The following is an 11972-nucleotide window of genomic DNA, read 5'->3' as shown; positions in this document are numbered from 1 at the left end:
GGCGGATCAAGAGGTCAGGAGTTCAAGACCAGCCTGGCCAACGTGGTGAAACCCTATCTCTACTAAAAATACAAAAATGTGCCAGGTGTAGTGGCGGATGCCTGTAATCCTAGCTTCTCCAGAGGCTGAGGCAGGAGAATCACTTGAACTGGAGGTGAGCTATGGAAAGCACTGGGATGAGAGAAGCAACAAGAAGCATCTCCATGTCAGCCAGACCTTCAAGAATGACTCGGGGCACACCCTGAGCAATCACTTCATGGAGGTAAGCCTGGCCACTGCAGCAGAGCTGCGCCCTGTGAGTCCAGCGTGGACGGCGGGAGCTAGGGAACCCCCTCATGGCCCTCTGGCCCTTGCTGCAAGGATGCAGGCAGCTGAAACTCAGCCTTGGTGACTTTCCCTTTTGCATCTCCAGCCCCACATCTCTTGACCTCGTGATCCACTGGCCTCAGCCTGGAAGGAGGGCTTGGGAAACAGATTTCCAACCATAAAAATGCATTTTGGAAACAGCAGTTCTCTTTTAGTTTTTCCTGGAGTGGGGGTTCTTTTGCTGAGTTAGGAATGATGGTGTGCTCAGCAGCTGAACAGGTGGTAGTTCTACAGCAAGCATTTAACTTTGTACACTTTTTTTTCCCTTTTGACATCCAGTTCTGCAAATGGTGGTGGCTTATTTTTTTTGAGATGGAGTCTCGCTGTGTCACCAGGCTGGAGCACAGTGGCATGATCTCGGCTCACTGCAACATCTGCCTCCCATATTAAAGTAATTCTCCTGCCTCAGCCTCTCAAATAGCTGGGACTACAGGCATGCACCACAATGCCTGGCTCATTTTTGTATTTTTAGTAGAGATAGGGTTTCACTATTTTGGCCAGGATGGTCTTGATCTCTTGACCTCGTGATCCACTGGCCTCAGCCTCCCAAAGTGCTGGGATTATAAGTGTGAGGCACCGTTCCTGACCCAACCTTTTTTTCATGGTCTTCTGTCTTATTCTTACAAGGTCTCCAAGCTAATATCCCTTATACCTGCTGCCTCAGTTTCCTTAGTCTTCTGCCTGCTTTCTTTTGAGTGTACAGCCTTGCTTCTGTGAAGCTCACTGCCACAGGGTCTCTTTCTGGTTCCACGATGAGCTCTCTGTGGCCGTTAAATGCTCACAGCAGCTGCCCCAACTGCCCTCCTGGCAGGACTAGGAACTTCTGGCCTCTCCACCATCCAGGGCCCAATGCCAGGGTGGGTGTCCCTCTGACTGGCTATTGAATGTCACCTCCGTAGCCTCTCTGCTGTGCCAGAGTCCCATGGCCACCCACAGGGCAGTGAATTTGAAAGAGTGCTCCATGACTCGGCACACTGTGCTGTTCGCAGCTGTCATTGACTACAGTGAGAGGAGGCAGGAGTGTTGGCACAGGGAAGGGGGCCGGGGCGCAGTCCAGGGGGAACCATGGCCAGCACCCAGTGGTGCTGTCCCTGCACCTTCACGTGGGATGCACTTGGCTGTCCCAGCACTATGTGACCCAGGGTATTTAGTGGGGCTGCCTAATTGGCAGGTGCTGCTTAGCTCAGAGCACGCTGTCAGACTCCTAGGAGGCAAGCAGGGGTCTGGCATAAAACGCGTTTGTACAAACAGTTCAGGTGCAGAGAGCCTTGTATCACTTTTAGGAGTGGTGGGAACCCTCCCCCAATCAAAGTCCCCAGACAACCTGTGAGCAGGTCATGCAGAGGCGGCTCGGTTCTGCTGTAACAACTTGCCTGCAATCTTCAGTGCCTTCTGCTCTATTCCTTTTCCCCCACTCCTCCCAACCATCTTAATCCCAGGAATAGGCCCTGTCTCCTCAAGTCGTGGGCTGGGCCTCTGAGCTTCCCAGAAGCCTCATGGTGGGTGGTGGCTGCCCATTGCAGGGCCCCTGGCCACACTGAAAAATGCCTTCCTGGAAGTGTTGCTGTGGCCCCTGAAGGAGGTGTGGCGGGAGTGGGCAGAGGAGGCCATGTGGTGGCTACAGGCCTGGGTGCCCGGGATGCCAGGCAACCGGGGTCCCAGGCCCAGCAGGATGGCCGTGGGGGCTGTGAAAGTCACCCTGGAGATGGAGAGTCAGAGCAAGGTTGGGGCGTGGCTGACAGTTGAGGACGACTTGAGACAGCTCTCACTGTCCCCTCCCTCTCCAGGTGGCCCACCAGATGCTGTCCTGGGTTGAGGCCACATTGTCACGGGCACTGAAGAGGCTCTGCAAACCCCTGCTGGACCTGTATGACCTCGTAACCAGGTAACGCAGGGTTGGGAGTGGCGCATCCGGCATTCTTGCCACGTATCAGGCACAATGCTGAATGCTTCGACATGCTCTGACTCACTAACTACTGACAGCCCTACACAAAGGCTTCTTCACTCCCCATTTCACAGGAGAGGAAGCTGGGATTTCTTCCTCACTCCAAAGAGACCTCTTGAGCATGGTCCCATGCAGGCAGGATTTTAGGAGCTGCTGCAGAGGACCACAGTGGGCGAGGCTGACCCCTGTCTTCAGGAAGCTCAGTTTTACTCAGAGACAAACACGAAACACAAGAAATCTACAGCAGGGTGTGCACTGCTCCCTGCAAAGAGCCTCAGAGTCACCTCTTAAGCAGGCCATTCTGCTCTGTCACATTTCCCTGCTTTTGTTTTGTAATCATCTTTTTTTTGAGATGGAGTCTTACTCTGTCTCAGTGGTGTGATCTCAGGAAATTTCTACAGTTGAGGGGTGGACTGAAACTTTCTCAATATGTAGAGTAGCCTGTGAGATCTGAATTAGCCAGGCATGGCAGTGAGTGCATGTAGTTCCAGCTACTCTGGAAGCTGAGACTGGAGAATCACTTAAAACCCAGGAGGCAGAGGTTGCAGGGAGTCGAGATCGTATCACTATACCTGAGCTTGGGAAACAGGATGAGATTCTGTCTCAAAAAACAAAACAGTTTCCTACACCTTCCAGCTCCTGTCCTTGGCATCCCCACACACAGGCCCTGTGCGGCCCAAGACCCAGGGGACAGATCAGACATGGCATCAGACATCTGTGTCCTCAAAATAGGGCAGCTTGTTTCTGTCCTGGCCTCACCCCCCACCTTCGCTGTCATGCCAGCCTCTGTTCTCCTCCACCTCATTATGGGATTTCCTAGAACAAGGACAGCCCCTCCCCAAGAGGCACCCCAATGCTCTCCATGGCAGAGCTCTTTATGTGGACCTGTGAGCTCCCACTCTGCAGCCAAAAGATGCAAGGCTTGGCCAGGCACAGCGACTTGTCCTGTGTGTTCCCTCTAGGAACTATTCAGTGGCAGCGATGTTGCCACTGCTGTCTCGAGGGGATGAGCCCTGGACATGGCCTGTGTGACCAGCTACCTGGTGGAGTAGAAGTTGCTGTGGCCACTCTGGGAGCTGTCCAGGGTCACTGTGCTGCCTGAGTTCTACCAGCTCAGATGCCGCCTGCTGCAGGGTCCCTGGGAGTGTGAATCCTGCCCCAGGCTGTGCCACCCTCCTTTCTGGGAGCCCCCTGCCCCATGGGCACAGCAGTGGGGCCATGCAGGGTCAGGTACTGTGGGGGCACAGGGAAGCCTGCAGAGGCTCATGGCATCACAGTGCCAGACCCAGAGCTTACTGGACTTCCCAAGGTCCTATGGACTAGGGCTGAGGCGGCACATCCTGCTTTTCTCCAGATTATAAGGCCTGGCCCAGCAATGCAGCCAAGGGCAGTGCTGGGATGACCGGCTCTGGGCTCCTGGGGAGCTTGCATGTGGCTCAGATGAGTCTGCTAACCTCCGTGGACTCGGCTTCCTCTACTGTGAAATGCAGGTAACCACATGTGTACGGTTCTTAATGCACGAGAGAGCCCCCCCCACGTCCATGGGAGAGCCACTGTACCCAGGCTTGGCAAGGAGCGGTTTATCTGTGTGGGAATCCCACGGAGGCCTATGGCTCCCTAGAAGCGTGGGTGTAGTCAGGTCTAAGAAGCACACTGATCTTGTAGAAAACAGCCTGTTCTTCAAGTTGTGTGTGTGTGACCATGGGCTTCTCTTTGCCCCTCAGTTCTGACAACTGACCACAGGGCTGGTAGTGCCTCCCTTGGGATGCTGGCCCTGGCCATCAGGTGTCTGGCTGTGCATGATGGATGGTGCTTTCCTACCACGGGCACATGAGCACTCCCAACGCACAGCTCAGGGGCAGCGCTGGCTGGACTGGTCAGAGCTACTCCTTCACAGGCTATCTCTCCCCTACCCTGAACAGGGCAGGTCTGCAGGACACTGTTGTCATGTTTGAGGGAGCCATTGGCCATCCACTTAAACAGTCAGTGTTTTTGCCCTCCCCCCTGCCCCCAGTAGCTTCCTTGAGATTAAATGGATGACTTGTATGATTTTTTTTGAGACTAGATCTCACTCTGTTGTCATGGTTGGAGTGCAGTGGTGCGATCTCGGCTCCCTGCACCCTTGACCTCCTGGGTTCAAGTGGTCCTCCTGCCTCAGCCCTGCAAAGTGCTGGGGTGGCTTAGCGCCACCGTGCCCGGCCAATGTGTGAACTCTAAGTGCACGATTCAGTGGCTTCTAGTTTATTCAGAGTTGTGCATGCCTCACCACAGTCGATTTTAAAACATTTTTATCATCCTCAAATGAAACCCTGCAGCTACCAGTCTGCCTGCTGTGTCCATGGCTGTGCCTGCTCTGGACATCTGATGTAAACAGAAGTATGACAATGTGGCCTCTGAGCCAGGCTTTGTTACTTAGCAGTTTTGTAGCGGGTCTGGGGACTCCATTCCTTGTTAGGGCTGAACTGGGCCATAGCCCTTCAGCTCATGTCATCCTGAAGCAGGTGAGGGATCGCTGGGACTCCTGGCCTCAGGGCAGGCTAAACCAGGGCTCCAGGCTTTGGGGTGCCAAGCAGGCATTGAGCTCCACTCACCCTGCCTTTGGGGCTGCTTCTCCCTAGACCATGCCCTAGTGGCCCAGGCCCAGCATGTGGTGACTTTTGACGGGTGGGTGTGAAACCTCAGCACCCAGTGTGGCAGCATCCTGCTGGCCCAAGACTTTGCTCACAACACATTCTCCCTGATGCTGAGTGACACAGGCTTGGGGCTCACGGCCCTGATTGTGTGGAGCTGAACCACCTGACCTTCATCTTCTACCCCAGCCTGCAGGTGAGGAGGAGAGGCCTGAGCTTCCCCTGGAGACTTGTGCCTGTGGCAGTTTGCCTGGGGAGATGACCCTTTCAAGCTTGTCCCCTGGCTGTAGGTCAGCCCTCCTGACCACCCCCTCTTGTCCACAGGCCTACAGGCTGTACAACTCCTCCCTCCCAGGGGAGAGCTGTCCAGACCTCCAGCTGCCTCTTGCCATGAAGAGGAGAGACGTCCCCAGGATTATTGAGCTGACCAGTTAGGACAGGGTCTCCATCTCCTGTGACGTGCCCACCAGCCTCTGCAGCCTGATTCTGAGCCTCTAGCACCACGGTGAGTCTGAGCCCCAGCAGGGTTGGCGTCACCACCAAAAGCCTCTTCGGGATGCACCATTCTCAGCTTCCAGTGACAGGTCCCCGGGGCTGTAGGCGGCCACTGTGGTTGAAATGAAGGCACCGAGGCCCAGGGCTTTCTGCCCACATCCCTGGGATAGGTGGCTCCAGGGTGGAGTTGGCCTTTCTGTGGTCCCTCTGCCAAGAACACAAAGGGCAGGCCTGGATTCTGGCCACTCAAGCTGAAGACGTGGAGAGGGGATGGGGGGACACACGCTGTCGTCAGTCCCCACTTTCTCTCCCTCTTCTGATGAGAGTTTGGATGGGAGTCAGGGGTGGAGGGATTCTACCAATCCTCTGTGTGCCTCAGGCTCGTCTCTCATACAGGTCCCCTGGGGGAGGATCACGGGCTCTCAGGACCTCCTCAGTTTCCCTCCTCCTCACAGGCATATCCGCTGGCCTTCTGGGCACCAATGACAATGAAGCAGGCAATGATCTGATGTTGCTGGATGACTCTGTGGCCCACAGAGGAGCTCAGCCTGGCCTGGCAGGTGAGCAGGTGCACCTGCCCTTCCTCCTTCTGGCTGAGGCTCTTCAGGACTGCTCACTGCAGAGTCCCAGGAGAGGCAGGTGGCCTGTTGGCTCTGCAGAGGTCTTTGCAGGCCCAGGGTGGGGGGAAGTCTCCTGCTGAGGCCGAGGTATGTGGGGGAGCCACATGGTCCAGCGGGAGGCCAGAGTCTTGTGTCTGTCCTACCAGGTGGATGGTGACTGCAGGGCCACCAAGAAGACTCAGCAGGCCTGCCCAGGACAGAGCCCTGCCAGCCTGGCCTTCTTCCAGGACCTCTCTTCCAGCTTGGGGAACTGCTTCTGGGTGGTGAGTGTGAGCATGGCCCCCGAAGCACAGAAAGCCCTTTCCACAGTCTACCCTGGGGAGTGGCATAGAGGAGAGGCCTAGGCTAGAGACAGTGACTGGGTGGCCCTGATTTCAGGTGGAGGACCCCTGTGGCACCTGGGAGCTCCAGCCTGCCTGCACTCTGGTGGCCACCTACATCCAATTGTGTGCCCGCAGCTTCGTGTCCCTGGCCCCTCCTCCACAGTGCAGCAAGCCGCCCCAGCCGGTTGGCACTCTGTCGCCTGTCTGGCATCTGCCTTCCAGCCGGAGGGAAAACCCATCTCTCTCTCTAGTCAGGGAGGACAAATAATTGTCACTCAAGGAGTTAAGAATCAAAACAAAACATTTATAGCCTGACACAGCTTGGATGTGTGTCCCCTCCAAATCTCACATTTGTTAGAGGGGGTATATCCCTCATGGATGGCTTAGCACCCTCTGTTTGGTGAAGCGTGAGTTCTTGCTCTATGAGTTCACATGAGAGCAGTTTGTTTATAAAGGGCCTGGTACCTCCTCTCTCTCTTTGCACCCCCTCCTGTTTCTGCCATGATTGTAAGCTTCCCGGGGCCTCACCAGAAGCCAAGCAGATGCTGGAGCTGTGCTTGTACAGCCTGCAGAACTGTGAGTCAATTATATCTCTTATTTATGAACTGTCCAGGCTGGAGTGTAGTGACACAATTTTGCCTCATTTCAACTTCCACCTCCGAGGTTCAAGCAATACACCTGCCTCAGCCTCCCAAAAATACAGTCAGGTATTTTTGTAGAGATGGTGTTTTTCCATGTTGGCCAGGCTGGTCATGAATTCCTGACCTCTGGTGATCCACCTGCCTCAGCCTCCCAAAGTGCTGGGATGAGAGGCTTGAGCCACCATGTCCACTCCTGTTTAGAGAAAATGCTCAGCCTCTGTTTTCGCTCAGCCTCTGTTTTCCCTCTGCTCTCATACCTCAAAAATCATCATCAACACAGAAGGTGACTTCTGTGAGCAAATATGTGAAGGTTTGTCCCCACTACCAGGGTGGACCGCTAATTCATTTCTATCACTAGCTACCTTGAGATTCTTTAGCCAGTGCTGCATATGATTGCTATAGCCAAAGCCCCACTAAAAGGCATAGAGGTCAGTATCAACAAAAGGGGTGGACTTCCAAGAGCTACAGATACCAGAATTAGTGGCTGCCATTCACAGACATTTAAAGCTTAATCAATTGGAAATATGACAAAGGGAGGATGAAATGAGAGGATCCAATCTGTCTCAAAGAAATTCCAGGCCGGCTGTGGTGGCTCATCCCTGTAATCCCAGCACTTGGGAGGCCAAGATGGGTGGATCACCTAAGGTTAGGAGTTTGAGACCAGCCTGGCCAACATGGTGAAAACCCATCTCTACTAAAAATACAAAAATTAGCCAGGAGTGATGGCATGTGCCTTTAATCCCAGCTACTCGGGAGGCTGAGACAGGAGAACCCAGAAGGTGGAGGTGGCAGTGAGCCAAGATCTTGCCACTGCACTCCAGCCTGGTGACAGAATGAGTGAGTCTGTCTCAAGAAAAATTCCAGAATGAAAACAGAGACAGGACCCAGGACCCTTTAGAGTCAGGAGGCACAGTCCCCAATACAATAAATCCATCCATACCTAGACCCATCCAAACATAATTGCAGAAAAAACAAAGAACAGGTCCTAAAAGCTACTGAGGAGGGTGGAAAGAAGGAAGAACATGTTGACAATTGCTTTCCCACCAGCAGGAACGGAAGAGAGTGGAGTAAGAGAAAGTAAGCATGGGGTTAGAGTTTCTATCCAGCTCAACTATTACTTAATGAAATAACCTCTCGGCACTGATCTGTCTAGAGACCCCTTTACCACAAATGGACGCTTGCTCAAGGGACACATCCACATGTTCATTTATATACTGTCTGTGTCTGTTTTCCTGCTACAGGGGCAGAGTGTCTGCAAGGGGGACCACATTTTTGCTCTCTGACTCAATTAGAAGGATGGAAAGATAAGCTACAGATTGGGAAAAATGTTTACAAACCACCTATCGGACCAAGGACTCATCTCTAGAATACATGAAGAACTCAAAGCTCAAAAGTAGGCCAGGTGCAGTGGCTCATGCTTGTATTCCTAGCACTTTGGGAGGCTGAGGCGTGATGGCTTGAACCCGGGAGGTCAAGGCTGCAGTGAGCCATGACTATACCCCTGGCTGCATGGCAGAGTGAGACATTGTCTCACAAAACAAAACCCCCAAAGTAACAAATGGAAAACAAATGCATGAACACTGTTTTCACGCCCAGCCATAGAGAAACAAGGTAGTGCTACACACCTGAGCTCCAGTGAGTTCCGGCACGGGTTGCTGAGTTCCAGGGACTCCACAGCATAAAGCATTAGTTGAACATCCAAATGGCCAGGTTGCGATTTCAGGATCCACTGATGAGTGTACTATAAAAAGCACTCTTCTAGTACCAAAAAGGTGGTGGCTGATGAGAAAAAAGTGAGGCTTACAGGCAGAAATCAAGGTCACGGTCTACCAACCAGATCCTCTTGGGAAGCAGCATTGGACTCATGAAGTGCCAAGACAGGAGGTGGTGTGGCTCCACGGGAAGGTTGGAGAATCTGGAATCAAGAATTGTTCTGTGTAAATACAAAACTGTCAGCTACTACAGCTATTAACAGAACATCTGGGAGGACAGGCAACTCGGAAGACTTATAGCCACAGGGTAACAATGGAGTATTATCTGCAGTTAAGGTCCTCTGTCTTCCTCTTAGTGTTTATTTATTTTTTTGAGACAGGGTCTTGCTCTGTCGCCCAGGCCGAAGTGCAGTGGAGCAACCTCAGTTCACTACAACCTTCTCCTCCCGGGTTCCAGCAATTCTCCTGCCTCAGCCTCCTGAGTAGCTGGGATTACAGGCACGTGCCACCATGCCCTGCTAATTTTTTTGTGTTTTTAGAGGAGATGGGGTTGCACCATGTTGGCCAGGGTGGTCTCAAATGTCAGACCTCATGATCTGTCTGCCTCGGCCTCCCAAAGTGCTGGGATTACAGGTGTGAGCAACTGTGTCTGGCCAGGTTTATTTATTTTAAATCAAGGGTATCCCCCTCTTAGACACCAGTGAAGTATTTAAGAATAGCAGTCACCAATTACAGTTAACATTTGAAGGACAAATTTAAAGGTGGCTGTAAGTTACAAAATAAAGGCATCTTATGAACTCTCATAAGAAAAAAAGAATATTAAGACACCAAAAATGTGTCTTAATATTATCTTTATTATCTTTTTGAGATAGGGTCTTGCTCTGTCTTCCAGGTTGGAGTACAGTGGTGCAGCCTCCAAAGTAGTTGGGATTACAGGTGTCAACCACCATGTTTTTGTATTTTTAGTAGAGACGGGGTTTCACCATGTTGGCCAGGCTGGTCTCGAACTCCTGACCTCATGTGATCCTTCCACCTAGCACCTGACCAGAGAAATTAAGACATTCTCAGATAAACAAAAGCTGAGATAGTTCATTACATTGGGACCTGTCCTGCAAGAAATGCTAAAGGGAGTCCTTCAATTCAAAACAAAAAGATGCTAGGTGGACATTTGAAGCCACATATAAAGACCTGTATTATTGGAATTTTGATTCACATCTCTGATTTTAATTATTTTATTGGATTTAAAAGAGATGTGTAACCATAAGCCTATGTTAAATATGTAATTTATTTAGAAAAATTAGGCATGGTGGCATGCATTTGTAGTCTCAGTTATGGAGCATCGCTTCAGTCCAGGGGCTTCAGGTTACAATGAGCTATGAAAGTGCCACTGCACTCCAGCCTGAGTGACAGAGTGAGACCCTCTCTCTAAAATATAGATATACTTGTGTAACATCAACAACATAGGATGGGGCAGAGCTGTCAAGGAGTAGAATATTTGTATAATTGCTATAACTTCAGCATGTTTTATATAATCCTCATGGTAATTACAAAGAAATATCTAGAGAATGTACACAAAAGAAAGTGTGTACATTCTAAGTGTGTCACACAAAAAAATCAAACACAAAGGGCAGAAGGAAGGAAATGAGAGAAAACAAACCATAAGCCCTACAGAAAACAATCCACAGTGGCATGGGGAGGCCCGGTAAATGGTGCGCTCGAGTCCTCCCAGAACAACTGCTCACAGTCACCCACCAGGCTATTGAGTTTCATCAGATGATAATCTTTAAAAATGCAAATTATTTCCACAATCTAAAGACAATAAGAGACTTACACATAGGATGAAAAAAGATACTCCATGGAAATGGTAACTGAAGAAAGGAAGAGGAGCTAGATTAATCTCAGACTAAATAGACTTAAGGTCAAAAGCTGTTGTAGCAGATAATAACAGTCCATTCAACAAAAAGATGCAACAGTTATAAAGGTACATGCAACGCACCTCAGAGCTCCTAAATATCTGACACAAACACTGACAGAATGAAAGGAGAAACAGACAGACTTCTATGAAAATTGTAGGAAATTTCAACACCTCACTTTTTTTTTTCCAGACAGAATCTTTGTTTCCTAGGCTGGAGTGCAGCTGCAACCTCCTGAATTCAAGTGATTCCCATGCCTCAGCCTCATAGTAGCTGGGTTTACAGGTGTATGCCACCATGCCTAGCTATTTTTAGTAGAGACAGGGATTCACCACGATGGCCAGGCTGATCTTGAACTCCTGACCTCAAGTGATCCACCCACCTTGGCCTCCCAAAGTGCTGGGATTACAGGCATGAACCACTGTGCCTGGCCCAATAACTGACTTTCAGTAATGGATACAACACCCAGACAGAAGATCAAGAAGGAAACAGAGCTTGAATGATACTATAGACAAATTGGACCTACCAGACATACACAGATGAGTTCACCCAGCAGCAGAATACACATTCTTCAATGTACATGTGGAATGTTATCTAGGAAAGATCATTAGGCCTGAAAGCAAGATTTAATACATTTTAAAGGACTGAAATCGTAATAGCAAAAGGAAAACTGGAATATTCACAAATCTATGGGAACTCAACAACATACTACAAAACTATGGATCGAAGAAAAATAATAAGGAAAATTATAAAGTATTTTGAGACAAAACAACATATCAAATCTTATGGGATGCAGCAAAAGCAGTGCTATGCGGGAAATTTATAGCTGTACATGCTTACATTTAAAAAAAGCTGGCTGGAGGTGGTGGCTCACATCTGTAATCCCAGCACTTTGGAAGACAGAGACAGGCAAATAACCTGATGTGAAGAGTTTAAGACCAGCCTGGCTAAGATGGGGAAACCCCATCTCTACTAAAAACATAAAATTAGCCAGGCATGGTGGCAAGCACCTTGTAATCTCAGCTACTTGGGAGGCCGAGGCAGGAGAATCATTTGAACCCATGAGGAGGAGGTTGCAGTAAGTCAAGATTGTACCACTACACTCCAGCCTGGGAGACACAGCTAGACTCCATTTCCCCCCCACACCCCCACAAAAAAAAAAAAGCAGCAGCCAGGCATAGTGACACTGTTCTATAATCCCACCTACTTAGAAGGCTGAGGCCAGGAGATTGCTTGAACCCAGGAGTTTAAGACTAACTCAAGCCGGGCGTGGTGGCTCAAGCCTGTAATCCCAAGCCTGTAATCCCAGCACTTTGGGAGGCCAAGG

General features: G+C 50.6%; 1 protein-coding gene and 1 long non-coding RNA gene across 8 annotated transcripts in view; one reads left to right on the top strand and one right to left on the bottom strand.

The window, feature by feature from the left end:
* Nucleotides 1-11697, bottom strand: part of LOC108297881 — a 16254-nt gene extending 4557 nt beyond the window's left edge. Inside the window, exons 1-2 of the long non-coding RNA XR_001822372.2 lie at nt 11172-11697; nt 8646-8935 (exon numbers count right to left, since the gene is read on the bottom strand). This is a non-coding gene — a long non-coding RNA (uncharacterized LOC108297881). The remainder of the gene's footprint in view (nt 1-8645; nt 8936-11171) is intronic.
* LOC108297879 overlaps nt 1-11972 on the top strand; it is a 28510-nt gene that overhangs the window by 14320 nt on the left and 2218 nt on the right. For 3 of the 7 annotated variants that reach the window (XR_005198650.1, XR_005198652.1, XM_037735596.1), the window contains 5 exons: nt 2154-2251; nt 5266-5446; nt 5892-5996; nt 6203-6319; nt 8262-8394. Coding sequence is in view for 2 of the 7 variants with exons in the window: in XM_037735596.1 (XP_037591524.1) it covers nt 2154-2251; nt 5266-5335 (168 nt within the window). In the remaining 5 variants the exon portion in view is untranslated. Of the gene's footprint in view, nt 1-2153; nt 2252-3665; nt 3802-3901; nt 5138-5265; nt 5447-5891; nt 5997-6202; nt 6320-8261; nt 8423-11972 lie in introns of those variants that run through there. The other 4 variants (XR_005198651.1, XR_005198653.1, XR_001822371.2 and 1 more) reach the window with 4 other exon arrangements.

Source organism: Cebus imitator, unplaced genomic scaffold, assembly GCF_001604975.1.
Source record: "Cebus imitator isolate Cc_AM_T3 unplaced genomic scaffold, Cebus_imitator-1.0 Scaffold853, whole genome shotgun sequence".
NCBI classification, from domain to species: domain Eukaryota; kingdom Metazoa; phylum Chordata; class Mammalia; order Primates; family Cebidae; genus Cebus; species Cebus imitator.
Note: the sequence above shows the minus strand (reverse complement) of the source record. Positions and strands in the feature narration are given on the sequence as shown.